Raw genomic sequence first — 27,397 nt, forward strand, 5'->3', positions numbered from 1 at the left:
CTCTTACATTTGTCTTTGATTCACTTGATTATTCGCTAAACAATATTGACAGCAGGTCTTCGGAAGTCCCGCCCCCTGTGAACATTGCGGGGCCTCATTTGTTTGCACGCGCGTCAATCAAACAGCCATGTCAAGACTGTGGCTCAAATAGAAAACCAGCTATTTTAATCTGCTTGAATTCTGTGGAATTATCTCACCGCCAACCTTTTGGGACTCATATTTTTTGTAGTGAAGTGGCAATTGTCATTGTCAAGAGATTGACGAGTTAATACTTCTCTCCCCGCGTTTTGTCATCGCCATAACGGAATGATGTTTGGAATTAGACGCTGGAACAGCTGTATTTGTCGACGTTAAAGCAAAAATAAAACGGGTGTTTCCTCAAGCGACTATTTTTTTTTTTTTTGCTTAAGGACCATCGATGTGATTTCTAGGCAGCGAGGGCGGCGTTTGAAGGAACAAAGCATCCAAAATGATGTCTGGAAAGCATTTCAAGGCTCATGAAGTGAGCTGCTGCATCAAATATTTTATATTCGGATTCAACATCATATTCTGGGTAAGTGCTCCGCTTGCTGTCTTTAGGCCTGTAATGTAACAACAGTCTTACGTGACATGTGCAGTCTGCCATTAGTGGAAGCATTCATGATGTGAGAGTCGTTTACGAGCCGCTTCTCGATGATTTCATCGCTGCAACAAAGCTTGCTGCTTGGGTGCACTTGCTGCCTCCATCAGGCATTGGATGGCTTTTGTTTTAGTACACTGCTGCGATAGCTAGACGGCCACCGCTCCTGTTTACATGCATCCACCAACACTCTTGTAAGGTAAGGGTAGTTTCGTGCGAGCCTGCGAGGGTCTCCCTTGTTCTCATTTATTGTCCTAGCTGCCAGGCAGGCTCCAGGACTTTAGCTCTTGTTCCATTCATCAATTTTCTTAACCGCTTATTAGCTCTTGTTACTATAACAAAACAAAACAAAAAAGTCAAATTAAAAAGATTTTTAAACACTGCCCATTTTTAGACTCTGCCCTAGCCGCCCTGTCAAGGTTTAGTGTAAAAAACAAAAACAAAAAAAAAACAATAAGAGATATCACTTATAACTATAAGATTAGAATAACAAATAAAATGCCGGAGGGGCTCAACTGGAGCTACACAAATTTCTGATGGAGCTATAGCACCCCATAGCGCCAACCCTGTAAATAGTTGTATGAAGTTAAAAGTTACGCTTTATTTCCTTTGTGATTATGTGATGGTTTTGTAGACGAAAGAAGGGCTGACCTGATCCGATATCCATCTTTTATCTTTTATGTATATCGGAGAAAATCAGATTTAGACGCGTGATCGGACGATCCATTTACATGTGTTTTTGTGGCATTGACGTAAATCATAACGATCCATCCATTTATTTGCTAAATGACATTATTTCAAATGGACAGTGCAGGAAATGTACATTGCGATTTAGTTACTGGTTTGGTCTCTAAAAATGCAGTGTAAAAGAAAAAGGGGAGGATATGTAACACTTGACACAGGCTGGTCTCTAGCTGGCTGCAGGTTGCCAAGCAGACAATCGTTTTTTTTGTGATCGGCAATGAAACGCATTGATGGACGTATGCCAATCACATGCTTTTTTACAGAAATCGGCTGATCACTATCGTTGGAAAAGTACAATATGGCACAATATAGTGTGGAGATGTGTAAATGACGAGACGAGGAGACAAACAGGCGGCTCATATCTTTGCTCTTCACAACAAAACGTACTCGCAGTAAGCTTTCATGTCTATTATCCATTTGAAAGTTGGTGGAGAGGATTGTTGATAACGGATCTCCTTTATTTTCGTAAAGGTTGGTCAGAAGTTAGATATGTTTAAGGTGGCTTAAAGGCTACAGCAAGGCACATTTTTTAAAGGATTTTTAGAATTTGAACAACCTTCAAATACTTCCGGGTCATCTTTCTTGGATAAGAAAGGAAAGTTCCGAAGAGGCCCACCATAACAAAGTTGGAACGAAGAACAGGGCTAGAAGCTTGAACGCAACCCTTTTTAATGTAACCAGACCCATCTTCCTTGGCATATAGGCCTCTCATGCAATTTAGCCACACAGTTGGTAATTTGGTCCACACGTGGCTAACTTGGCAATAGGCCTATATTGACAATTGTAGTAAGTGAACATTCTGAGAATGTTCAATGCAAACCTGTGCAAAGGCATTTTTGTCTTCATGCCAGCTGACTTGCATCCTACCCCCACCAGATGGCATTTCATAATTATTTGTCATAATACATATTTTATATTCACTACAGACGAGAGCAGTGATTCAGAAGAGAATTATGTAATTTTCCCATTCCAAACCTGCTCTCGTCCCGTTTACTTCCTGTTTTGCTTTTGATGGTCTGTTAGCGATGCATAGTGGTTTGTTCTAATTTTTTTACAATGTAGTTACACTGACGACATATGTGCTTGTTAACACAAAGCTTCGAATGATCAAATTCACAGATTCAACAGATTTTTTATTTTATTTTTTTTTGTTTTTTTTTAGCTATGATCCTATTCATCATTTTGGCTACCAGCTTTGCTGATTATGTCTTGTAAAGATATCAAACTGATTTTAATAATATTTTAGATAAATAAGACCTAATTAAATAACATTGTAAAATGAAATTGTCAAATGCTGTATAAAATGGCATTCAGCAAGAATAGAGGAAAGGGATTCCATTAAACTGTGTTACATAAATTACATAATTTCTGAAGTTTAAGGAATTTATTACCACAATCTATTTTCATCTCTGTTGGCCCACCAGTTGCACCTCCTGGAATGTCTTTTTGAGCTTTCAAGATGTTAAGTGGTAGTTTGAGCTGGAACTACCCTTCATTCAGTCATTCATGATTTATTCGAGCTGTTTAAGATGTTTTCAAATGTGGGAGTCTCTCTTGCTGATGCTGCAGACTGAAATTTGATTAGATTTTTTTTGCGTGCATGGCGTTTGTTCCCCAGTCTCCATCACAGAAGAAGAATCACCTTGTTCTTATCTCTCTTCCCATCCAGTTCCTTGGAGTGGCGTTCCTTGGCATCGGATTGTGGGCATGGAGCGAGAAGGTTTGTTTCCATGGATTAATAGTTTTTTTTATTATTCACATACACAGATTCAGTCACATTTCTTAGTTGTGGATTGCAGCCACCTAACGACCAGCATTTATTGGACCAGGAAAAAAAGTGTTTGAACTATTGAACTTTGACTCCCTTTGTCTTACTGGTGTTGGAATTTCAAAAATCCAATGAGAAAAAACATTATAGTAAATGGGATTAAATAAATCATATGTATGATTTAATTGTCCGTTATTAGCGCTTTTAAAATAAATAAAAATAAGTTAAACAAATACTCTAAAGGACAAATTATTGCGAAACAGTCAAATGAGAAAATTATACCTGTAATTCCTATCTTGTATTGTTGTAAGTTATTTTATTGACTGTATTCTCTGTTTACATTTTTTTTCTGTCAGATATCAGAATCAGTATCAACATGACAAAAAAATCTTTGTCAGTTGGGCCTTAATGATTTAAGCATTTGAGATAATGGAAGCATAGATTTATTTACAGTACAGTTTAATTCAGTGTAGCCCCGCTAGTCTAAATACGGTATTTGGGTTAATATTGCATTAGTGGAATATAAATTAAGCAGCAAAATCCATCAGTTTTTATCAGAATCAGAAGGCGATCAATTTGCCACTTGCTGTCGAGTGAAAATGACATCACAGTTGCTTAGGTCTCAGGTATCAACCAATTACAGCTCAGCTTCAGAAAAGTGGTGAGCTGTGATTGGTTGTTGCCTGAGCCCTTAAGTTGACAGCAAGTGGCGAAATGGCTGCCCCCTGAAAATGATTTTTTTTTTTAAACGGTTGGATTTTGCTGCATAATTAATACTCCAATAATGTAATATTAACCAGAATGTCATGTTTAGACTAGTGAGGTCACATATAACATATTATTGTCAAGAAATGTTGAAGGTTGACAGTTGAGCCCGATCAGAGTCCTGCTTGTAGTAAATATTGATTAGTGTGTTGACAACTAGCTCAAATGGCAAATTACTTAATGCTCATTTTGCTTCTCTCTCTTTCCTTGTGTAATTTTTGGTTCTAAAATGTCCTCTCACTTGCTTTTACTCCCACACCAGGGTGTTCTATCCAACATCTCATCTATCACAGACCTGGGGGGCTTTGATCCCGTGTGGCTCTTCCTGGTGGTTGGTGGAGTGATGTTCATTCTGGGATTCGCCGGGTGCATTGGAGCACTGCGAGAAAACTCCTTCCTTCTCAAATTTGTAGGCGTCTTGGTCAAGCAAATTGTGGACAGCTAATAGTGTTGCTTGTCGTTTTACAATATTGGCTGACTGTGATTGCGTGTGTTCAGTTCTCGGTGTTCCTGGGTATCATCTTCTTCCTGGAGTTGACGGCAGGAGTCCTGGCCTTCGTCTTCAAAGACTGGATCAAGGACCAGCTGAACTTTTTCATCAACAACAACATTCGGGCCTACAGGGATGACATTGATCTGCAGAACCTGATCGACTTCACTCAAGAATATGTGAGCATTTGTTTTAAATCCAATTACCACTTTTTTTTTTAAATTATACGTCATTCCGGAGTAAAGCAAGTCGTACCAGCCCAAAAAAATGCATCATGAGGAAGAAAAACAAACATACTGTAAATCATCTGTTGAGCAAAACTTATGGGGGAAAAAAAAGTGACTTCAAATCCGACAAATATGCTAGATTTATCGTTGTGTTTATCAGGACTGTGTGACTTAATCCAAATATCTCTGAAAGTTATGTTGCCCATTTGACCTTGTTACAGTGGGAGTGTTGCGGCGCTTTTGGAGCCGACGACTGGAATTTGAACATCTACTTCAACTGCACTGATACTAACCCGAGTCGCGAGAAATGTGGGGTGCCCTTTTCCTGCTGCACCAAAGACCCAGCGGTATGTTTACCCCGCTCGGTGTTTTGCTTTTTCCCCACACAGTTCCTGTCCATTCAGTTGAAAACAATCTTGTAAATTAAGGGGCTGGAAGTCTTACAGTCTTGCGGAGGTCAAGGTCTGGCATGCAGAAATATTTACACTGCTGACTTGTACTGTACTTCAGGGGTAAAGTGAAGAGCTCCTCCCCGTTACAGATAGTTTGGTTATCTGTGTTCTCCAGAAGCTGGCCGTCGTTGTCAACTATTCAGGCTGGCGTCCAACAGGACATCCAGGCCTCTCTACTTTTAGTCATTTCACTCCCTGCTGGCTCAGCACAGAATGGAATTTTCGAGTCAGTTTCTTACGTGTTGCTGAGGAGTCCTTTTATGTTATGAGTATTTTATGTATGTATCTTTTTCCTCCCCACAACCAACCATGTTGAGTATTCCATTATTTAAATGGCACGTACTGATGAAACAACTACAACGCACAAGATGTAGGCCTTCTGACAGCATACACTACAGCACACTTGTTAATTCCAACAGTACCTATACAATGGCACCAGTTGACAGTATTCCTCTCCAAACACCTTCATTTTCTGTCTGTGTCTGGGATTATACGAGGATGAGTACAGTAATTTACTCCCATTTTTTGTTGTATTTCATTTTATTATACATATGGTTAACTACTCTTTATGACAGTTACTAATGTTAAAGCGTGGTCCATAAGGTTACTGATTACTTTTATAATGTGACAATTTGACCCTGGCACACATTGATTCACTTAACATTATAGGTTACATTTTTTTAACAATCAGGTCTCTGAAATGGCGGCATTTTGTCCCTAAAATTTGAGACGGTGCAAGTAAAATTTTCATCCACTCGCACCATTGCAACCAGTTAATTGGCTGATTGTTTTATTTTTTAGTATATATATAATATATGCATATATTTTCTTTCTTATTTATTAGTAATATTACAAGTCAATTTACAGTGTGCACCCCTAAATTTTCTCCTTGTGCCCCTAAAATTTCAGGTTAGGTGCTACTGTGCTCCTTAGAACTGGCAAAGTTCAATATCGCTTCTTAGGTTAAATAAAATGACTCAACATTCATTGGCCAAGTCCGATTTGGAACAAGAATAAAAAGAACCAATTTTAAAAAGTGTTTTCACGTGTTTTCTGAAGCTGAGCCATGATTGGTTGTTACCTGAGCCCTTAGATGCTGTGATGGCATTTTCAGCCAACAGCACGTGGCAAAATGGCTGCCACCCCGAGATGGATAAAAACAGGTGGATTTTTTTTATGCATAACTCATATTCCACAAACACAGTATTAATCAGAACGCTGTGTTTAGGCTAGTGGGGCACATACAACATATTGTAAAGATTTTTTGGGGGGGGTTCACTTCCCTTTGAATATGTTTTGATTTTTTTCAGCTTTTACTTATTGATGAGATGCATTTCTTTCTCCATCTTAATGTCCTTCTTTCCAGGTTATCTTACATATTCAAGCTGTGTAAAAATGCAATACTCACCACTGCCTGTTTTTTTTTACAAGCAGAAACTGAAATACTGTACTCTTAAGCTGGCTGTTAAACTTTCTTCTTCTTCTTCTTCTTCTTCTTCTTCTTCTTCTTCTTCTTCTTCTTCTTCTTCTTCTTAGGAGGACGTCATCAACACTCAATGTGGATATGATATCCGAGCAAAAGCTGTGAGTAACTCGTCGAAAAAAAGTTAAAATTCCTCAGATCCAAAAGTTCAGTGGTGTTGACATGAAAGCAGTACAACCCTGATTTGTGAATGTTGTTTCACTTGGTGTGCTACTGATGCATGAGGTCATTAGGTTCTCCACCCTGGACACAATATCCTCCTTTCAGTACATTTCTGTTCACTCCTCAAAATCTAGCAGCTGTGTCCCCATCAGTACCAATGTGGTATTACTCATGCTGCAGCAATGCGGTGGGATTTGAAACCCCTCCCCCGTCATTAGCTTTGGCCTCACTCCCTCACTAGGATCGTCATGTGAGGAAAGGAAAGCAAAGGAAAGAGTTTGTTTTCTTTGACTTTAAATGTGAAGACAAATCCAGTACAGAGCACATTTGAGCCAGTTCCTTCAGGAAAACATTATGCTGCATGCAGTGTGTGTGTGGGTGTGTGTGTGTGTGTGGGGGGGGGGGGGTGCAAACAATCCAGTGACAATAGTGCAACAGGATTTCATTGTGAAAAGCTTTCGACAGCAATGCCAAGAGTACATGGGTGAAACCGCAATGTACACCGTGACCTGAATGCAAATGTAAACAGACAGTAAACCAGCGTGTTTCTCGTGGTTCTTTGGGCCTTTCAGGACTCGGAGCAGAGGACGTTCATCTACATTAAAGGTTGTGTTCCACAATTTGAGAAGTGGCTTCAAGATAACCTGACAGTGGTGGCAGGCATATTTATTGGGATTGCATTATTACAGGTGAGAATCAATGAGGCACATTTTTTGGAGTGTAATAAGTTAACTTCAATTAATGTTTTTTGTGTGTGTCTTATTATTTCTCTATATATTTATTTTTTATTTATTTTATTATTATTATTATTATTATTTTTTAGATTTTTGGCATCTGTCTAGCACAGAATCTGGTGAGCGACATTGAAGCAGTAAGAGAAAGTTGGTATGTATATTTAACTGTTAAATGTGTTTTATTGCTTTGGCATGACACTTTGTCTTTCATGGTTCAGTGACACACAAGAGCATACAGTCATAAAGGAAGGAAGGGAAGTTGGGGGAGTAGACTTGTGCTGCCTTACAGGAAATGGGATTTTATAAATTTGTAATTTCAGAATAGGGGGGGAAAAGCAATGGGACACTAATTGCTGTCACACTAAAAATGTAACTGTTTATATCTGTATGTATTGTTGTTGTTGTTTTTTTGGGGTGGGGGTGGTATCTGCAGTAAACAAGTGCTTTTTTTCTGAATATGTATTCCAATGCATCTAAATGTGCTTCATTTTGTGCAGTTTGTTTACCTAAAGCTGCCATATAAATCTCCAGAGGCAAGAAGGATGTACCAGGTAAGCCTTGCACAAAATGGATGAATGTGACTGAATTGTGGCGTAGTGTGCGGGGTTCTGCATCTAGTTTTTTAAGCTGCAATTCGAAATTCAAGTCGCAAGATTGTCGCCAATAATATTTGAATATTATTTATCACCTGTGGCTATATAGAGTCTGTGTTGCTGTGCTGCAGGGTGCAGTGCAACATCCACACTCTTTTATTGATTGCCAGTTGATTTGCTTTGTATTATAATGTACTGTAGCTACAGTAGCCAGGGCAATCCAGTTCTTCTCTGACAATCGCGTCATGTTTACGTAATTAAAAAACAAACAAACACTTTTTATGTTTATATTAGGGGTGTCAGGCGATTACATTTTTTACTTCAATAGTTAACTCACGATAAATCGCAAGTTTTATATCTGTTCTAAATGTAGTTTTCATTCTCGTTAACATAAAAGTGGATTTTTTTTTAAACTAATAGAATTCTGGCTGAATATTTTAGTCATTGATACAATAATGTCATAATAATTTATCAAATTGAGTTAAAATTAAAAAGATGTACTGTACTGTAAAAAAACAAGTGTGATATTGCTCCGTGTTGAGGTCATTTTTCTGCCACTAGATGACATAATTGCATTTGTAAGAAGTTGATCAGTTGACAGCTCAGTGCAATTTTATTTTCATATTAACTCATTCACTCCCAGACATTTTCACTGAAGCAACCCCCTTTGCTCGCGGCTGTTTTACTAGATTTTGAGTGATTTTTCCAAGGCCCACAGAATATTGCGTTCTATTGCTATAAAATTATGGAACCTACAAAAAGAAAGATTAGTCTCTTCTTTCATCAGGAAAAAAAAGTATATTTCTATCTGTTTCTGTTTTGCAGCAGTTAGCATTAGAATATAGCTAAGTTTCATCATTAGTCACAAACCTGGTGAAAACACTGGGGAAAAAAGCTTGTTGCAACATGGCCCTGGTTGTTCTCTTATACTCTGCTGTTTTTGTAATAATTACCATTGCTTTAAGCGACCTCTTCAGGTCAGGTATGTTCTAGCATTAAAAACAAACAAACATAAAAAACGTATAAATAAGTTTTGGGACCATGGCAATATTAAAAATAGAAAGTTTTTATAAATTTTGGGGAGCAAATGAGTTAAGAGCTATCTAATCTTTAACAAGAAAGTAACTTCTGCACAGTTTCAAAATTGTAAAAAATACAACTTGACCCAAGTCTCCACAAATATATTCATTATTATTACTTTTATTACTGCTAAATTTTGACGTGGACGTGTCTGCTGCTTTTTGACTGGTATTCCCCCAGTACCGGCTTTCCAAGTAAGGGGCGGTCATTAACTCATTCAAATCCAAAAATGTGTAAAAAGTTGTATTTATTTTTTGTCCTTCACCCCCAAAAACATGTTAACATGTTTTTTGTTTTATGCAAGAGCGTACACAGAAGGCTTTGATGCAGCTTCTGACCTGAAGAGGTCGCTTAAAACAATGGTAGTTATTATTCACGTGTTAAAAAAATTAGTGGCATAAGAAACTTTAAATTAACTCAAAATGAACGCACTCATTTTGACACCCCTAGTTTATATGTATTTCTCTAATTGTGTGCCTTTCAACTCAATCTTAAAATGCATTTCTTTTCCAGGACTCTTCAGGCTGTACACCAGCAATGAAAGGAGACACTTTAATCAACTTTGGTGTCTAAAATGAAGAGACTCATTTTTGTGTAAATAGTACATGAGTCATTTTGTGGACCTATTTCTGGATGACGCACAACCTCTGAAATGTATTGTGAGTTACATTGCGTCAAGCAGTTCAATGCCGTGGGCGTCCCTTATGTTGGTGAACTTTTAGTACAGTAGCTTTCAAACAACATTGTTCTGGAAGGGAAGCAGCAGAGGAGGCTGCCATGTTGCATTGTTACAAATAGTACTTTGTATTGAGAGTGGACACAACTTGACAGTGGTGTCGTTTTTAATGCTTCTTGTACAAAAGTTAAGTCTATTCTGAGCAAGCACTGCATGCCTTTTGTCTACTGGTGGGAAATTGGCTCGCCTATCTGTAGAACATTTAAGTATTAGAAAACATTTGTAAAATTAGTGACTAGTTCATGGTGCATTTGGCTGGTTAGCACTTTGTGAAATTATGGATGGAAATTGGAAGTTGCCAAGAATGAACTTGAGATTTATTTATGGGATCACCTTATCAGACCGTGACGTTCAGTACCTAAGTAATCCTGAGGTAGATAGATCAAGGCATATACAAGTAATGAAGGTTCGACTACTTTCGATGCGTTAACAAACATCATCTGGAAGAAGCATAAAAATGTCTCATCATCAAAGGTCAATTTTAAGCACTTTAATCCTCATGGAGGAATAATGACGCTTATTGGGCGGATCAGCTACTTTTTTGATTCTTTGTTTTAGTTCCATGGGACCACTACTTTTTTTTTTTTTAAGCAGCAGCAGTAACTTTTGCTTCTCTATTGTCATCCAATGACATCATCCATACTATATTTATTTTAATGTTTAATTGTTTGCAATCAAATGTGTCTAAACTGATAAGAAAAAAAGATGTTCATTGGTTTTACCGTGTTAGCCGGTAATTTTTCACAGGAAACTGGGATATTTATGGCGTGTGTTGTATTTGCACTTGAGAAAAAAATTTAAGGCTTACACAATAGCATTTAAAAGTAAGGCACGTGCACCATCACCAGCATTATTTAAATACTGCAAGCTGCTTTTCAGGGTTTTGCAGTCACATTCTCTTTTTTGTGTTGTTTTTGTATCACCAACAACTTACAATGATTGTTAATTTTGATTGATTACACTTTCTTACCACTCAGTGCCAAATATGTAAGTTCTGCATATTCTTGGTTTTAAGTTGAAATATTGTTTGCTAAATTTTGTTCTGTCCTCTTTCTTGTGAATAACTGGGTTGTGGCAAGTTGTAAATATATCTGAATAAATGTTGGTCTTTGTATACATTTTGTATGCTGTCATCCTCTTCATATCACAGCTGCATAAAGGCTTTGAGTCAGCCCAATACTGACACCTGGTGGCTAAAACTACACCAACAACTACAAATAATGTGCTCTGCCTCATTCAGTAAAGTACAGTTAGTAGGCATAATGAAGCTTGCTAGTTGGAGTTTGTGAACTCACAAATACCGCGAGAATACATCTTGCGAGAGCAAGATTAGCAAATCTCCGCAATTTGGGGGAAAAAAATCAAACACAATTCATGAGGAATCATTGATAACGTTTTCCTGATGTCATGTAAATGATGAAACAACTGCAAGGTAGGTCGCCATATGAAAGGTTAATGGGCGAACATAGCTAACATTGTTTTGTAATGTTCAAGGACAAAAGAATCAATGATGTAACTAACGAGCATTATTTCGAACAAAGAGCCCTGTGGTTAAGGAACCATTATAATATACACAATATTGTACATGGCATGTCTTTGCTGTTAAGCAGTTGAACACAGATATTTACACGTAAAAATAAATACTAGTATTTAATACACATCATTTTCGACGGATAAGATGGGAGACTTAATGTTTTGCATTAGCACTGTAGTTTTGAGTTCAGTTTTTTTTAAATAATTTAAAGCGTATTGTAAACACATTTTTGTGTCACCATAAAATACAGGTAATCTTAAAACTGCAATCTTGTGATGAAAAAGCCACATTTCCGTTCCCTACTGTGGCACCAACGCACTTTGCAGAGAACAGATGAATAACACTTCTACAACACAGATAATTTGTCATTTAGATACATATTTGATAAGAACAGCTTTGTCTGCAAAACACTGACGTGACACGTGACCTTTGGTCATATGACAGAACATAACTTTCAGGATTTTTTTAAAAGCAGTTTTAATGTAACCTATATATTTGCATATCTTTTTTTCAATTTGTATATATCTTTTTTAAGGTGTAAGGTAAAATGTTGGTTAAACAACTAGAATACTACTGCCTGGTTATTTTTGTCTTTCAAATATATTTCACCCTCACATTTCATTGTTCAAAAGGTAGTGTGTCATAGGTCATGACATATTTTATTATTTCCTGAAGATTATGTGCACCAGGTAACGTGCAATGGATTACACCTTCTCATTTGATCAAAAGACAGACTTTTTTTTTTAATACAGTACATTTACTTAAGTATTGTGTACTTCTATATTTTCAGTATTTCCATCGTCAAATTACCAGTACTACTAAAACAAAAAATCTGTATTTAAAGTAAGTATACATACTGCTTTGGCTTATGACCATATTGCATAAATATTGTTTTTACTGCATTAAGACATGACATTTTGGTTAAATAATTAGAACTAGCTGTGTACGTCAATAAATAAATAAATATCGAATGACAATTGATCAAATATATTTTAAAGTGACTGTATGTAGAGATTGTTGCCATCTAGTGGTGGACTAATAGAATGCAATGGCCTAAATTTGAAACTCATGCATTTTGAAGCACGTGCACTACGGTGCCTCTAAGAGACCACACTTAGCGAACCTACCACCGATTACTACATTTGCTAAGTTTGCCTCCTTTGGGTATTCGTAGCAGAAAAATGGCGACAAAACATAAGCCATCTGTAAGGTGAGGCACGACCCATATAATATAATTAGCGATCACTGGACTAAAGATTATATATATATATTTTTAAATGCACGTTGATGTGATTAAACAAATATTTTTCCATACTGTTGAAATAAATAGTGGGTTTTTAAAATTTATTAATATAGAAATTTCTACACAATGTCTCTTTAAAACACAAAATATCCATATTTATGTTAAATTTAGTTGTGTGGAGACTTGGAAGATTCAGTCACGACTTTTTTTGTGGCAATGTTCAGTCTTAAAGATGGAAAAGAAACAAAAAAGACATGCAGCATGTTAAACCATTAAATATAGCTCCAAAGTCTTTGCAAATTGTCAAGGGGGTCAAATTATGCGTTAGATACATATTTTTGTCAGTCAGTCAAAATGAGTCACCACCAAGTGAGTGTAATATTTAATACCTGTTATCAACACAAGTGTAGCATTTCCTTTCCATGCAGGCAGTTTGTAATTGACAGTGTGAATGAAATTGTGAAAAGATGTCCGTCCAGTTCAGCGTGACCCTGAACTAGCAAATAATTATCGAAAATGGATGGATGGAATTCAGAGTAACGTGTGAGCTGTTTGTATTTATGTAATGAAGAGTAATTGGGCCCTCGTTCCCCATACACCCATTAACACACACCGATGACCTCTGTGATATTGTGTTTATGTATCTTGTTTCAACACCAGTTATGCAAACGCATGACACTTTTCCTAATTTCCCAACTTTTTAGAAAGCTTGCCACAGAAACTGGTGGCCAGCTAAAACTTTCTAAAGAGCTGTAATTTGAGTCAGCGGCTCTTTTCACTCGGCAAAGACCTCCTACCACTCTGCAGCAACAAAGTCACAACTGTTCCCCTGAGAAGAAAATAAGGCGACTAACACGAGGACGTGTCTCCACATCGACTTGGTAAATGGACTCATTCATACTTTTGGCCTTTAAAAAAATGTAAAATGAACAAATTGGCTTTTTTTGTTTCATTTATTTTTAACGATACTATTCAATCCGATAATAGCGTTTCATTGATTGAGCAAATGATCACATCCAAACGGGCAGCCGCTGGTTCTTGAAAAGGGGGTCCTTGCTGCTCCAATCAATAGCAGGAGCTCCTGTCAAATCTGTGCTCATCAGGTTAATGATTTGCTCGTTATCTCGTATACTTAGTACTTGAGAGTGGAGTTTGGAGTCTGCCCTCCCCTCCGATAAAACATAATAGGAGAAGCTTTGACTTTCTTTGCCTCTTTTTGGCCCTGTAGTGCCACTTCCCGCACACACGGACACTTTTGTGTGTCGTTTTCATTCATTTGGCTGCAGAGAGAACACACAATGTTAACTGTTGCTGTGTTCTTGCTTTGTGCAGCCTCCTGTCTCGCAAAGCCTGCCAGTGGTGAGTACTCTGCTTAGTATGGCTGCTCTGTTTGTGCGTTATTATTTGCTAAATTCTGTTTTGTTTTTTTAAATGATGATGTCACTTAATTTGATGTCACTGTAATATCTTCTCATTGTTAGTGGAGATGCTTCCTTTAAATGAATGCATTCATGTCTCAATTTTGTAATGACATCAAAACCTTGATAGGATGCTCCTTGCTGGTCTTGCGAGACTTTCAATTACCTGGAGCTTTGTTTTGTTGAAATCACTGCGTGGTGATGAAATCATATACTGACACGTCAGTCCATCCTCACTCCTTACCAGACTCATATCTGACAAAGAGCTCGTCATTAATAGCACAGAAGAGAAAATGTTATCTTCTATCAGGGTGAACACACCTAGTTATATGGCCACTGATTGAATCAGCTAGAGACTTTGGCAGAAGACTTTCATTGTGGGATATGACAAATGAAACTAAATTTGTAAAAGCAAAGTTGCATTGTTGGGAAAAATGGGCCTAAATTTGTCGTTGTTGTGTTTTTTTTTTGTCTTATCCTGAAGTATTACTTCTTGAAGACTTTTCCCAAAGTTTACATCTTACTAACAGTACACTACACTAAGCCTTGAAAGCTAGCAAAAAATGTGATCTTCCCCTCCCAAGATCCACATTTGTCTGCAATCCAAACTTACTCTGAATAGTAAATGTACAGGAATAAAGTTAAATCTATAGACATTTGTTAATGTGCTAATCTATTTAACTGACAGCTGCTGTATTTTATTGTTCATTTGCTGTGGTGGTTGTGTTTTTTCAGGTGGTGCCGCAGGACCCCAGCTAAATAACAACCAGCTGTACAAATTCAGCTACACCACCGAGGTGCTGGTGGACACGGCCCGGGGGTCAAAGGAGGGCAGTGCCGGTTACAAGATCTCCAGTGATGTGGACGTCAATCTAGTGTGGAGAGATCCAAGCAACAAAGACGAGCAGTTGATCCAGCTCAAGGTGGTCTCCTTGGTGTAAAAATGATTGTTAACAGAGCAGTTTAATTTTAATCTGATTCCATATCTGTATGCCAGATCTCCAATGCGAGAGCTGACCCATTGTCTCATCGATCTGAAAAGAAGAATGTCTTCCATGGAACCACCATTGAAAGGCTAATGGGCCAAATCAGACAGACAGCCCTGACAAAGCCTTTCTTTGTGCACCTGAGAAATGGAAAGGTACTCAAAATCAAAAATATTACATCAACATATAGGGCTTAAAAACTGTCGTATTCTGATTTTTGTCCCCACACAAGCCTCGATGCACTTGTTTGGGAATTTGGTTTGTCTCCCAGCACCAAGCTGGGCATTTCCTTTGGCAGGCGCCTGGCACACATGACAATTTGCTGGCTGAAAGCAGACTCATATTTACACCTGATGAAACCATGTCTAAGTATTGGCACAGATTGCGCAACGCAATTTGGGTTACAGGGAGTTCTCGAGTTACGTTGTACGCGACCTACGTGGTTTCAACTTTACGGCGCCCGTGCCTCATCTGTAGTACCTTCTTTTTCATTAATTTCCTACAGTAATCACGCCGTTTTAAAGTTATTTAAAGTTGTGTTGTTGTTACCTCCAGCAACGGACGTCCATCGAGCAGGTTGGTTCGCCATCAGGCGCCTCGCATTTCTGTGTTTAAGTTTGAATTGGCTCCGCTCTGCCGTTTGTCAACAATGAATGAAACACGAAATATTAGTTGCGGGTCGCGCAAGTATGTTTTTTAAAATTACTGTACAAAGTATCTTCATGTAAATATCGATTTTAACTGTGAAATCCGACTTGAGTCGAAATTCGGGTTACATCGCCAGCATAGGAACGTAACTCCGCCGTAACTCGAGGATTCCCTGTAATTTGATTGAGGTACAGGCAGACAGATTCTGAGCTCTATGGATATGTGTGGTGGATGTCATCGTATTTGTAGACTAATGACTGTCACGATCTCTTAAAGTGGAAGTCAACCTTAAACATTTATTGACAATGATATGTTATATGTGACCTCACTAGTCTAAACATGACATTATGATTAATATTACATTTGTGGAATATGAGTTATGCAGCAAAATCCAGCCATTTTGGTCCATCTCAGGGGGCGGCCATTTTGCCACTTGCTGTCGACTGAAGATGACATCACAGTTACTCAGGGCTCAGGCATGAACCAATCACAGCTCACCTGTTTTCTGAAGCTGTGCTTTGATTGGTTGTTACCTGAGACCTGAGCAACTGTGATGTCATTTTCACTCAACAGCAAGTAGCAAAATGGCTGTCAACCTTAAACATTGTGATATTGATAAAAAAAACTGCTGGATTTTGCTGTTTAACTAACACTCCACTAACGCAATACTAACCAAAATACCGTATTTAAACTAGTGGGGTTGCGTATTATTGCCAATATTTTTTGGGGGGGTTGACTTCCGCTTTAACTTTATAACCCTATTGTCATCGTGGGCGTGTGATGATGTTGGCAGTATCAGTAAAAATATATTTAATGGACTTTATGCACTGCGCATTTCTAGTGGAAAGGTCAGGTGGCGTAGTTATCTTAAATGTGTTACACTGACTGAAAGATAAGATACCGTAGTTAAATGTGTGATAGCCTGTCACCAAAATGCACACGAGCGATGTGCCGGTTGCAGTACGTGAATGCGGGTGAAGGCAACCACTTAAAATGTCCTCATTCGCTCCTTCATTCTTGCCCACATCACTTTTCTGTCACAACCTGCTTTTTCCTTGATTGTTTTGGACTGGTTTGTTAATTGTAGTGAAATGCAATATACTATATGTCCATTCTTTAAAACTTCTAGGACGTTCAGGGCGTCTATGTCACCCATCGCTTGGTGAATTCCAAACATGGCCGCCACAGATGCAAAGATATTGCCACTTAGCAATCAGAGGAAATCTGTTTTCTATATTCAATTGAAGGGGAGCAGCGAGCCAATCAGCGCAAAGCTCATTTCTGTATAGTAAATATCAGATGATTCATGAAAATTTGGCCCCATGAAGATTGCAGAGTGTTTTTGACCAACTATAATAGCTTGGAAAAGGGCATCTTGAGCATTTCCTACCCAAATACGTAGCGAACCCGATAAAAGGGTATCAAAGGCTATTTTTAAAAACAACGTGGCATGGGACCTTGAACGTAACGTGACATGCAGGATGATGCACTCAACAAAGTGACTGCTTTATTCCGCACACTTAATTTCACCACAGCTTTAATGTGTTGGGTTTATCAAAAAAATTGGAAAATTAAGATTAAATAGATTGAGCACCTTCTCTCCGTGGAGGTTATTTATGGGAATTTAAAGGGCCAAGAACACACACACACACACACACACACACACTCACAGCACATGACGCAAGCAGTGGATGATCTATTTCTGGTGGTCCAATCTGATGCTGCGGTCGGATGCCAAATGAATGACATGCTTATAGTGGACACTGTAGGATGATGTCATTTGCTTGGCTTGTTCAGGACATGGAGCCCAACCGGAAAAATATCATATTAATATGTTTTATGATATGCAATGCTCAATATAAATGAGTGGAAAATGTTGAAAAGTCAATTTTGTATTAATTGTATTTCATTTTAAATGCTGGTTTTGGTGAGTACTTAGCAACATTACAAGACATGAAATTAATTTGTTGTGTGTGTACAGTGGCAAATCTCATTTGGATTTCAATGGCCTACATTTGCGGGATTATAAAGTGTAGATTTTGAAAAGAAACAAGGTTTTCTCTCAAACCAGTTGGGGCGTAGGCTACTTATTTATGTTTTGGACTGTAAGCTAAATTACTACCATACCTTAACTGCTGCACATGATTAAGAAACAAGAAAACCTTGCCTCTGTCCAGCTGTCACTTTACGCTTCAGCCGAACGCCCGGTTGCCGCATCTGCATGGGAAACCGTTGCATTCAGTCTTCTAAATCAAATAATTCTGCTTTCTATTTGTGCTGCAGGTTAAAGCGTTTTATTCCTACTGGGGCGAGCCAGCCCTCATCAAAAACCTTAAACGAGGGGTGTCCAGTTTACTTCAGCTGCAGGTCAATACAGGAAAGGTTATTGAGGTAAAAGTTTTAATCAAACACAACATTTGATTAGATATGTATTTGATTAATTAAAGAATTAATGGGAATAACTGTGTGGAAACAGAATGATGTGTCTGGAAGGTGCACGGTTGCATACAAAGCAGAAAACAACCATGTGACAAGGACAAAGTTCCTGGAGTCATGCCAAACTGCAGAGACTGGATTCACCACACACAGCCAGGTCAGTTAGTGGACTGAACGACCATCTCCCCCCGGGATTCATTCTACTGATGCTTTCCCCACCTCAGGTTTTAGGTGTGACCCGAAAATCTAGCTCCGTCACCGTGTTCACACTGGAAGACGGTTTCATCCGCTCGGCTGTGGCTGAAGAAAAACACTTGCTGAATGTCAACGCCCACCGGTCTTCGTCTGCTAAGGTTGTGTCCAGGTAAAGTGTTGAACAGAAAATTCCATACAGGATCGTCGCGAAGGCACTAAAGTACATTCCGGCTTCACAGGCAAAGCTTCACCCTGGTGGGGACAGAAGCTGGACCCCTGGAGACGGCTGGAAAAGATGCGGCCGTGGTTGTCAAGTCCATCGATGCCAAGATAGCAGCTGTTGGTATCAAAGCGGAGAAGATTAAAACTCGGTGCAAAACTTGTCCATCAGTGAGTGATTCTATTCTTGTATAACACTTGTGCTACCATTGTTCAACTGAAAGATAATATTAATATTTTTTTTGTTATTTAGTTCAATTTTCTCGTGACCTCACTTTGTCTTGTCCCTCTCAGCTCCTTGAACACTGGCAAGTTCTACAGAACAAACTAGAGCCAGGCAGCTTGTCCAAGGCCACGGCCCCTCGCAGCTTCCTGGCGCTCATCCAGAGCATCAGGAAGGCAACCAAACCCGATATCCTCAAATTGCTGAAGAGCGCCAGCAAGACATCCCTGTAAGTAGCTGGAACTCCTTTATTTCCCACTCACTCTCACTTAGTGACTTAACAGAATATTTGAAGTTGAGTATTCATTCAGTTGTTCTCGTTAACGTCTAATTTTAGTCCTCAAGTGGTGGATGCTGTCACTTCCTCCCAAACGACAGCATCTTTGGATGCCATGATTGAATTCCTCAACTTCACAGATGCCAAAGGTATGGTTCTGCAGGAGAGGTTCCTTTATGCCTGTGGATTTGCCTCACATCCTGATGAGAGGATGCTCCAGATGCTGCTGGTGAGTGTGTCTTTCTAAATAAATAAAGAGTCAACCCAATTGTTTTAATTTTTTGACAATAATATGTTCTGTGCAGCCCCACTAGTCTAAATATGATACTCTGGTTGATATTGTGTTAATGGGATATGAGTTGAGCAGCAAAATCCAGCCGTTTTTATCCATCTTAGGGGTGGCCATTTTGCCACTTGCTGTCGACTGAAGATGACATCAATGTTGCTCGGGGCTAAGGCAACAACCAATCACAGCCCACTTGTTTTCTGAAGTTAACTCATTCACTGCCATTGACGGCTATAGATGTCAAAAATTCATTTGAACTATTTCTATTAGTTTTCCACTTTTTCCACTTTTGTTAATAAGAGTATGAAAACCTAAAACATTTTTCTTTTTTAACATTTAGAACAGATATAAAATTTGTGATTAATCGTGAGTTAACTAGTGAAGTCATGTGATTAATTACAATTTGAAAAAATAATCGCCTGACGCAAAAAAAAAGAAAAAGAAAATATAAAAAATTAGGGGCGTCAGGCGATTAAAATGTTTAATTGTAATTAATCGCATTAATTCACTTGTTAACTCACGATTAATCACAAATTGTATATCTGTTCTAAATGTACAATACAAAATCTAGGTTTTCACACTCTTGTTAACAAAAGTGGAAAAAAAAATTAACTAATAGAAATAGCTCATGATTTTTTTACGTCTATGGCCATCAATGGCAGTGAATGAGTTAATAATAATGCATCAGATATATATAGCGCTTTTCTACACACTTAAAGACACTTTAAAGTGGATACATATACATGGACTCCACATTCATACCCTGGTGGCGGTAAACTACTTAAGTAGCCACAGCTGCCCTGGGGCAGTCTGACAGAACTTATCGTGGCTGCCAGTGTGCGCCTACGGCCCCTCCGACCACCACCAAACATTCGCACCTTCCATACACCGGTGTGATTAGCACTGGAGGCAATGTGTGTGAAGGGCCTTGCCCAAGGACACCACGACACATGACTTTGGTAGAGCAGGGATCGAATTGTCAACCTTCTGGTTACTGGGCGACCGTGTCTACCCCTACGTGTCTACTTATTTATAGTTTCCGTGAGGGACCCCAGGATAAACATTATTGTCAAGAAATGTTGAATGTTGACTTCCACTTTAAATGTTGTGCTGATGCTTGTGTTTTCATGTAGGACATTTCTAAAGGAAAGATAGGCAGCGCAGACATCAAGGAGTCTGTTGTGATTATTATGGGAGCCCTGGTCCACAAACTGTGTCAGAAAGGAGGATGTGACTTGCCGGTGAGCTCCAAGGAAAAGTTTAGAAACTTCAGTGGTTGTATAAATTTAGGCTATTTAGAGCCTGTTTATGTTTATGACTCGGTTTAGTTCTCCTGTCCAAATGATGATCTTCAAATTCTCAGGCAGTCGTTGAGGTCAAGAAGATGATTCTGGAGGGGCCAGACAGCACACAGGAAGAGTCCGAGGTCCAGATGTTCCTCCTGGCTCTGAAAAACTCTTTGCTACCTGAGGCCATTCCCATCTTTACCAAATACACAGAGTCAGAAGTTGGCGCGTACAGCACCATCGCACTCACCAGCCTGCAGAGATACGACGTCACCCTCATGACTGATGAGGTAAATAACCAGCAGAAAACAAAAAAAAACAGCCTAATATTATAGAAGATTTTTAAAAGATTGTTAACCCCCACTATCCACAAAAAATGGGGGCAAAATCATGAATAATTGACATTTAGGACTGCATATATAAATGTTTCAATACCAAAAACTATGATCTCAAAACACATTAATGTCTCATCTTACAGCATTACCCTTAAAAATAAATGGTTCACATGACTCGATTAAAAAAGAAAAAAAGCACCACAACTGAGAGGACGCTATGGAGTATAGCGTCGCTGCTATGTGAAAAACACATTTTTTTCTTAATTTTTACGTTTTTTACGTTTCATCCCAAAAAAGACAAAAAAAAAGACAAAAATGGACATAAGTGTCACATAGCAACGACGATAGGTTGGTGCTGCATATATTTCTCTGTGATTTCAGGTCAAAAAGACAGTGAACAGAATTTACCACCAGAATCGACGGATTTATGAGAAAAACGTGCGAGCTGCCGCCGCGGATGTCATCCTCAGTAGCAAGCCCTCGTACATGGAGATCAAGAATCTCCTGTTGTCCATCGGACACCTGCCACACGAGATGAACAAGTACATGTTGTCGAAAGTCCAGGACATCCTCCGCTTCCACTTGCCTGCCAGGTCTGTTGTAGAACAACACAAGTAAGATCGGATGTTGCTCAGAGCAGAAAAGTCGAGTGGAACTAATCTATTACAATTCCTTTCAGCAAAGTTTTGAGGCAAGTCATGCGGGATATGATTTCACACAACTATGACCGATTTTCAAAATTCGGGTCATCATCTTCGTACTCGGGATTCATGGCACGTAAGTAGTTAATTTATAAGGATTCATGTCTTTTCAATTTCCTATTGGTTATACATTGATTTTTTTTCTTTAACCTTAATTTAACCAGGTTGGTCCTATTGAAATTAAAAAAAATTTTTGAAGGGAGACTTGGCCGAGCTATTTTTTCTATATCTTTGTCCATATATATTAGTATTTTCTTTAAAATCTCCAATAATATCTATAACGGGTGTCAAACTCATATTCATACTCTCTTAAACCCGAATTTGATCTAAAGTGGGCCGGACCAGTATGTGCATGGTCTAATAATGTAAAAATAACGACAGGTAAAAAAAACATTTCCTTTTTTTGTGTGAATAATTGCTCAATTAATATGTATTGATTATTTAATTAATAATTAATTCTTAAATAAAAACAATTACATAATAAATTAAAAAATATTTAATTAGAAAATGGATGGCTGGATTGATTGCAACATAATCTTAAAATGAGTCAAAAATTATAGCATCAGATCAGCCACATTTCTGAATGTCATTTAAATGGTCATCAATGTACCATACAGTGGACAAAATTAGCAACAACAGTTAATGTTAGTGAGAAACTGCAGTATGTTTGACACCCTTGCACTATAATAAGACCCCCCCAAAACAAATTTCATACAATCCTGCAAAATTTGTACTGAAATGGTGTAATTCACTTCCCACAGAATCTGTCGATGTCACCTCCACATACAGTTTGGAAATTTTGTACTCCGGCTCTGGAATCCTGAGAAGAAGCAACATGAACATTTATGGTGCTAGTAAAGGAGCAATGCTGCACGGACTGCAGGTTTAAATAGTCATCAATTTAGCGAAACAATAAAAGCCATATTTGGTGGTCAAAGTGTTTGACCGGTTTACTTCTGCTGCTGTGATCCAGGTTGCGATTGAGGCGCAGGGTTTGGAGTCGTTCATCGCCGCAACACCAGATGAGGGCGAGGGAGACTTGGAGTCGTTCGCTGGGATGTCGGCTCTGCTGTTTGATGTCCAGCTGAGACCTGTTACCTTCTTCAAGGGTTATAGCGACCTCATGTCCAAAATGTTCTCCATGTCTGGGGAACCCATGAATGTGGTGAAGGGTCTCATTCTGCTGACTGATCATTCTGAGGTATTCAACTACAGTAATACACATGGGCTAATTGGTATAAGATCAACATTGGAATGAATCTATGGACCAAGATACCTGCCATTTGTTTCTCAAATTGTGGATCAATTGCTTGGCTACGGAGCCCCTAACACATCTGCAACAGATTCCTTTCGCTGATTCAGTTTTACTTGTAGTTTACATAAGTGTCAGCCAAAACCTTTCTGGGATTTTAAGACGGCCAATTGACTTTGCACTTGTATTGCAAATGTGAAGGATAATTGATTACTTTGAATTAATTTGGACAGAATGTTTACTGATAAAGGCTACTTTTGTCACTATCCCATGGAGGTCTCAGAGAAAGTGGGTCCGCGCCTAATGACGTCACAAAGTGCTCACCCGCTCGTTTTCTCAGTTTGGGAGGGGCTGGTGCTTGGAGAGCAGAATGACCTAGAATTTCTCATAGAAAGGGGCGAATGGAGGAAAACACCACTTCGGTTATGTTTTTGGTGAGGAATTGGCATTTTAACATAACTAAAATCTCCAAAAAGTAGATTTTTCATGTTACTGTCTCTTTAATAATGCCTTAAAAACACGTAAAATAATGAGGTAGAATCCTAGATAAACCCTGTAATGTATGAATTTTGGACCCAAAAACAAATCTTGGGGGGGTTCAATAATCCCCCCCCCAAAAAAAGAAGAGAAATCGTGAGGTAGAACCCAAAATAAACCCCGTAATGTATAAACTTTGGACCCAAATACAAATCTGCGATATAGTGAATCCGCGATAAGTAAAACCGCGAAGTAGCAAGGAACCGCTGTATTATCTGGTGTGTATGGTTTGGTATCTAGTGCGCATGCATTAGCACAATGGTCCTCGAGTACCCCTATCTAGCCTGTCTCCCACGACCAACACAGGTGTTTCATCCGATCAGCTAATCAGCAAGCTCTGCATAAAGCCTGATAACGATCCTCAGCTGTGCTGGCTGAGGAGACATGGAAAACAGGCTGGATAGGGGTACTCAAGGACCGGGGCTGAGAACCAGTGCATTAGCATCTGGTGCGCATGTGTGAGCATTTGGTGAGGATGTGTTAGCATCTGATGCTCACGCATTAGCAAAGATCTGGTGCACGTCTTAGGAGCTGTGCGGGACATGTTAGTACAAAGGGGGGCAATCTCGGTCCTCGAGGGCCGGAGTCCTGCAGGTTTTGGAGGTTTTTCACTTCCAACACAAGCTGATTCCAATCAACAGGGTCGTTATCAGGCTTAAGCAGAGCTTGCTGATAAGCTGATCATATATCAGCTGTGTTGGAGAAGGGCAACATGCAAAGCCTGCTGGACTTCGGCCCTCGATGCCCACCTCTGCGTTAGCATCTGGTGTGGCTGCATTGGAATCTGGTGCGCACGCATTAGCATCTGGTGAGGATGTGTTGTTATTAGCCAATAGCTGGTATGGATGTGTTAAGATTTGGGGCACATAGGACTCCATTTTTAATTGCTAGATTATCTTCAAGAAAATAGTTATAAAAGCTCAGAAAAGTCTTGAAAAGTATGGCCATCCTTTTGCTTATTATCTTCCTTTTCCCTTGTAGGTTATTCAGCTGCAGTCAGGTCTGAAGGCAAGTGCAGAGTTCCAAGGAGGACTAGCCATCGACATCTCTGGTGGCATGGAGATCAGTTTGTGGTACAGAGAGTCCAAAACCAGCGTAAATAACAGGTAAAGTCCAGAAACCGTGCAACCAAAGAGTCCAAAGTCAAAGCAATGCCTTTACATGATGATAACATACGGTGAATAGTTCACAACCTCGCATGCATAATCTGTGGTATGTTTGTTAACAACTGCATGGAACACCTCTGGATACCACCGTGGCAATTCTTGGAAAAATAACCTTTATGGTAGTTTCAGAAGTTCCAGCCATGTCACGGCGCCTCAAATAGACGCGTGTTGATGTTGGAGTCATGTGAACTTTAAAGGCTCTATAAGTGTTGTCTGATTCACTTGTTCCACTTGACATGTTGGAAGTCATCCAGTATTGTGCTTCGCACCTATCTCGCCTTTGAGGGTTCGCATGGAACGTGACGTCAGTCCTGTCTGGCTCGCTATTTTAGAACGTAATACACGACAGCGGGCGCAGCTATCGGATGTCTTTGGTGGGATTTGGCGGTGTGTGTAGTGCCACTGAATTGCAAATGTGCTGTGCCAAAATCATTGTATATTTGAACGTAATAGTTGTGTAAGTAGAGGGTTATTTATGAGACCTGCAAATGTCAACAAATTGTTTTGTGCACTATGTTGGAGTGGATGCCTACAAAAAGCGGAGGTTTGCGTTTGTGTTCAAGAACAGAGCTGGTCACAGCAAAAGGGGACTTGACCTGTGTGTGCAAGCGAATGGCAGAGGCAGGTGAATGGATCAACATAACTGTGCCTCTTTTACCCTGATAATAGACTGACGGCCTATCTATAGACACAGAACAAACCACACACACGCATCTTTGCCAGGGCATGCCCCCATGGCCAAAGTTACAGACAGGTGGATTTTTCAATGGAGTCCGATGCATGTTGGAGAGGCAAACAAAAAAGGGGCATGCACGCATATCGCAGGCAGCCTTTTTGTAGCTTCTACCGCGTCATGATCAGTTCTGGTATTCTGCTGTGCAATTTGGCGATGTAGCACTCACCGTTGCAATGGAACACTGCCGAGCAAGACAAAGGATTCAGCTGAGAGACAATTCTGAACTACTGAGCAGTCAAGACAGTGGAAACTGCTCATGGCTTTAACTCAGTGATTTACATTATCAGCATTTTTGGTATCAAAAAATATGGATTTTTATGTAGATCACAATTAAAATCACAATTAAAATCGCAATCATTCAAATTATTGTTAATTTTATCAGCCATTTTAAAATTTAGTCTCAGTTTTAGTCCAGTTTCAATCATTTTGTTGATGATGGGAAACTTAAAACAATTTACGAATTTGGCATTGACGAAAGTGGGTTTTCGTCCGTCAATGTAATCGGCAATCTGTCAACGACGGACGTCCCATTCTGTTGACGGATTGACAAATGACGATTGACGGACGCTCATTTTGCTGGGCAATCGACGAATGACAAATCGACTGTTCGGCTTGAAATATTGACGCGAAGTGTGTCCCGACTATTGCCGATTGCCGAATGATGAACGCTCAAAATTCATTGATGCGCCCACCTCTGCATTTTGAGTTATGTTTTCTTCTGGGCCCCACAACGTCATAAAGCATCAATGTAGAATGCAGATGACATACTTTTCACCAATCCTTCCTCTGCGGTGCTTTTTCTAGGGGAGCGTTAGTGGTCTCTGGTAATGTTACAGTCGACATGGACTTCATGAGCGCCGGATTGGAGGTCAGCTTTGAAACAGAGGCCTCCCTCGACTTCATCACGACTGTCCAGTTCTCCGAGTATCCTTTCCTGGTGTGCATGCAGATGGACAAAAGCACCTTTCCCGTCAGGTACGACAGAATAATCCCCAAATCAGTCAACTCCCTCCCCTCCAAAAAGAAATCTAACGTCTCGATCATACTTTTCAGCGAGAACATCAAGAAACACGAGAGCCTGTCAGCAGGGAAAAGCGTAACGTCGCAAAAGAGCAGAAAGCTGCTCATCCCCGGCTCGGAATTCCCGCTCCACCAGGAAAACTCAAACATGTGCAAGAAAGTTTTTGACTCCAGCTCATAGAGGAGACACCACTAACTCCCAGGAGGAAACGTTCATGTTTGGGGCATTTTATATTTCCCCTCTGTGAGGTTTTGGTGCATTTCAGCAAGTACACATTAGGCCATGAAACACCCAAAGAGACAAATGTGGTGAATGTGTGTTGCTTTTTGTTAAACAACATGCAATGTTTACATTCCTGTGAGTATTTAAGTAATCTGACATTTTGTTTGGGATTTCTTGTGTTGTCTTGTTATGGCTTTATTTGAAAATATATTTATCTTGGGCACATAACAGTGCAGTGTGAAAAGGGGTTGCACGTAATTTTTTTCATCAATCCCACCAAAAATCTTATTTTAATAAGTAGGTAATTGGAAATTACTTTATTTTAAATATAATTGGATGAAAATAAACATACACTGGAAACTCTGTCTGTTGACATACGGTATATTTAGAATTGGGGAAAAAATCATCAGTACACTCATTAAAATCTTGCCTAGTGTACAGTACTGTTTGCACATCCACACTTCAGTTGGCCCACAAATGCATTTTTTTGTAGTACATTAAAGCAAGGCATTAAATATAAGATACTCACTGGTCGATCCAGGTGAGGAAATAAAAAAAAAATTCTATCCTAACTGTGCCTGGCATCAGAGCTCCAGTTGGCATCTAAAACCAATAACTGGGCCTTGATGCAGATTCTTCCAAAAGCACGGAGAGCAGCTGGGGGCAAAGCGGTGTCTGCCAGTCTCGTTGCGGCCATGGCGACCAAGTAAACACAGCAGCAAACGCTCAGGTTAAACTTAAGCCTCGGCCGGGTGATGTTTCAGTGTCACCACAAAGCTAAATTTGCGTTTTGGCAAGACGGCACATGTGCTCTTCTGCCGCT

General features: G+C 39.4%; 2 protein-coding genes across 4 annotated transcripts; both read left to right on the forward strand.

The window, feature by feature from the left end:
* The first annotated feature begins 110 nt into the window (after positions 1–110).
* LOC147169867 (tetraspanin-5) lies at positions 111–10,971 on the forward strand. Its single transcript, XM_086082021.1, has 10 exons — positions 111–553; positions 3,033–3,083; positions 4,159–4,305; positions 4,395–4,565; positions 4,835–4,960; positions 6,602–6,649; positions 7,283–7,399; positions 7,534–7,595; positions 7,942–7,995; positions 9,631–10,971. Exons 1-9 carry the CDS (start codon positions 470–472, stop codon positions 7,952–7,954), a joined length of 819 nt encoding a protein of 272 aa, XP_085938147.1. The 5' UTR covers positions 111–469; the 3' UTR covers positions 7,955–7,995; positions 9,631–10,971.
* A 139-nt stretch (positions 10,972–11,110) lies between these two features.
* On the forward strand, positions 11,111–26,934 carry mttp (microsomal triglyceride transfer protein). 3 transcript variants are annotated; one of them, XM_086082019.1, is made up of 20 exons: positions 11,111–11,285; positions 13,335–13,511; positions 13,963–13,989; positions 14,784–14,971; positions 15,046–15,189; positions 17,966–18,073; positions 18,159–18,275; positions 18,343–18,482; positions 18,553–18,703; positions 18,827–18,984; positions 19,093–19,261; positions 20,452–20,559; positions 20,682–20,894; positions 21,321–21,532; positions 21,619–21,716; positions 22,402–22,523; positions 22,614–22,841; positions 24,411–24,535; positions 26,136–26,306; positions 26,385–26,934. In XM_086082019.1, the coding sequence occupies exons 5-20, from the start codon at positions 15,127–15,129 to the stop codon at positions 26,530–26,532; spliced, it is 2,331 nt and encodes a 776-aa protein (XP_085938145.1). In that variant the 5' UTR covers positions 11,111–11,285; positions 13,335–13,511; positions 13,963–13,989; positions 14,784–14,971; positions 15,046–15,126; the 3' UTR covers positions 26,533–26,934. The 3 variants fall into 3 exon arrangements, with proteins under 3 accessions (XP_085938145.1, XP_085938146.1, XP_085938144.1); XM_086082020.1 differs by lacking the exon at positions 13,963–13,989; XM_086082018.1 differs by lacking the exons at positions 11,111–11,285; positions 13,335–13,511 and having other exon boundaries at positions 13,725–13,989.
* Positions 26,935–27,397: the final 463 nt, after the last annotated feature.

Source organism: Leptonotus elevatus, chromosome 8 (genome assembly GCF_054856555.1).
Source record: "Leptonotus elevatus isolate MCC_2025b chromosome 8, RoL_Lele_1.0, whole genome shotgun sequence".
In the NCBI taxonomy this organism is placed as follows: Eukaryota; Metazoa; Chordata; class Actinopteri; order Syngnathiformes; family Syngnathidae; genus Leptonotus; species Leptonotus elevatus.

Bases quoted from the DNA above. Each gene is read 5' to 3' on its own strand.
- LOC147169867 (XM_086082021.1), top strand. From the start codon at position 470: ATGATGTCTGGAAAGCATTTCAAGGCTCATGAAGTGAGCTGCTGCATC. The intron at 554-3,032 runs GTAAGTGCTCCG...CTTCCCATCCAG, and splicing joins GATTCAACATCATATTCTGG to TTCCTTGGAGTGGCGTTCCT. The intron at 3,084-4,158 runs GTTTGTTTCCAT...CTCCCACACCAG, and splicing joins TGTGGGCATGGAGCGAGAAG to GGTGTTCTATCCAACATCTC.
- mttp (XM_086082018.1), top strand. From the start codon at position 13,929: ATGTTAACTGTTGCTGTGTTCTTGCTTTGTGCAGCCTCCTGTCTCGCA. The intron at 13,990-14,783 runs GTGAGTACTCTG...GTGTTTTTTCAG, and splicing joins TCTCGCAAAGCCTGCCAGTG to GTGGTGCCGCAGGACCCCAG. The intron at 26,307-26,384 runs GTACGACAGAAT...CATACTTTTCAG, and splicing joins AAAAGCACCTTTCCCGTCAG to CGAGAACATCAAGAAACACG.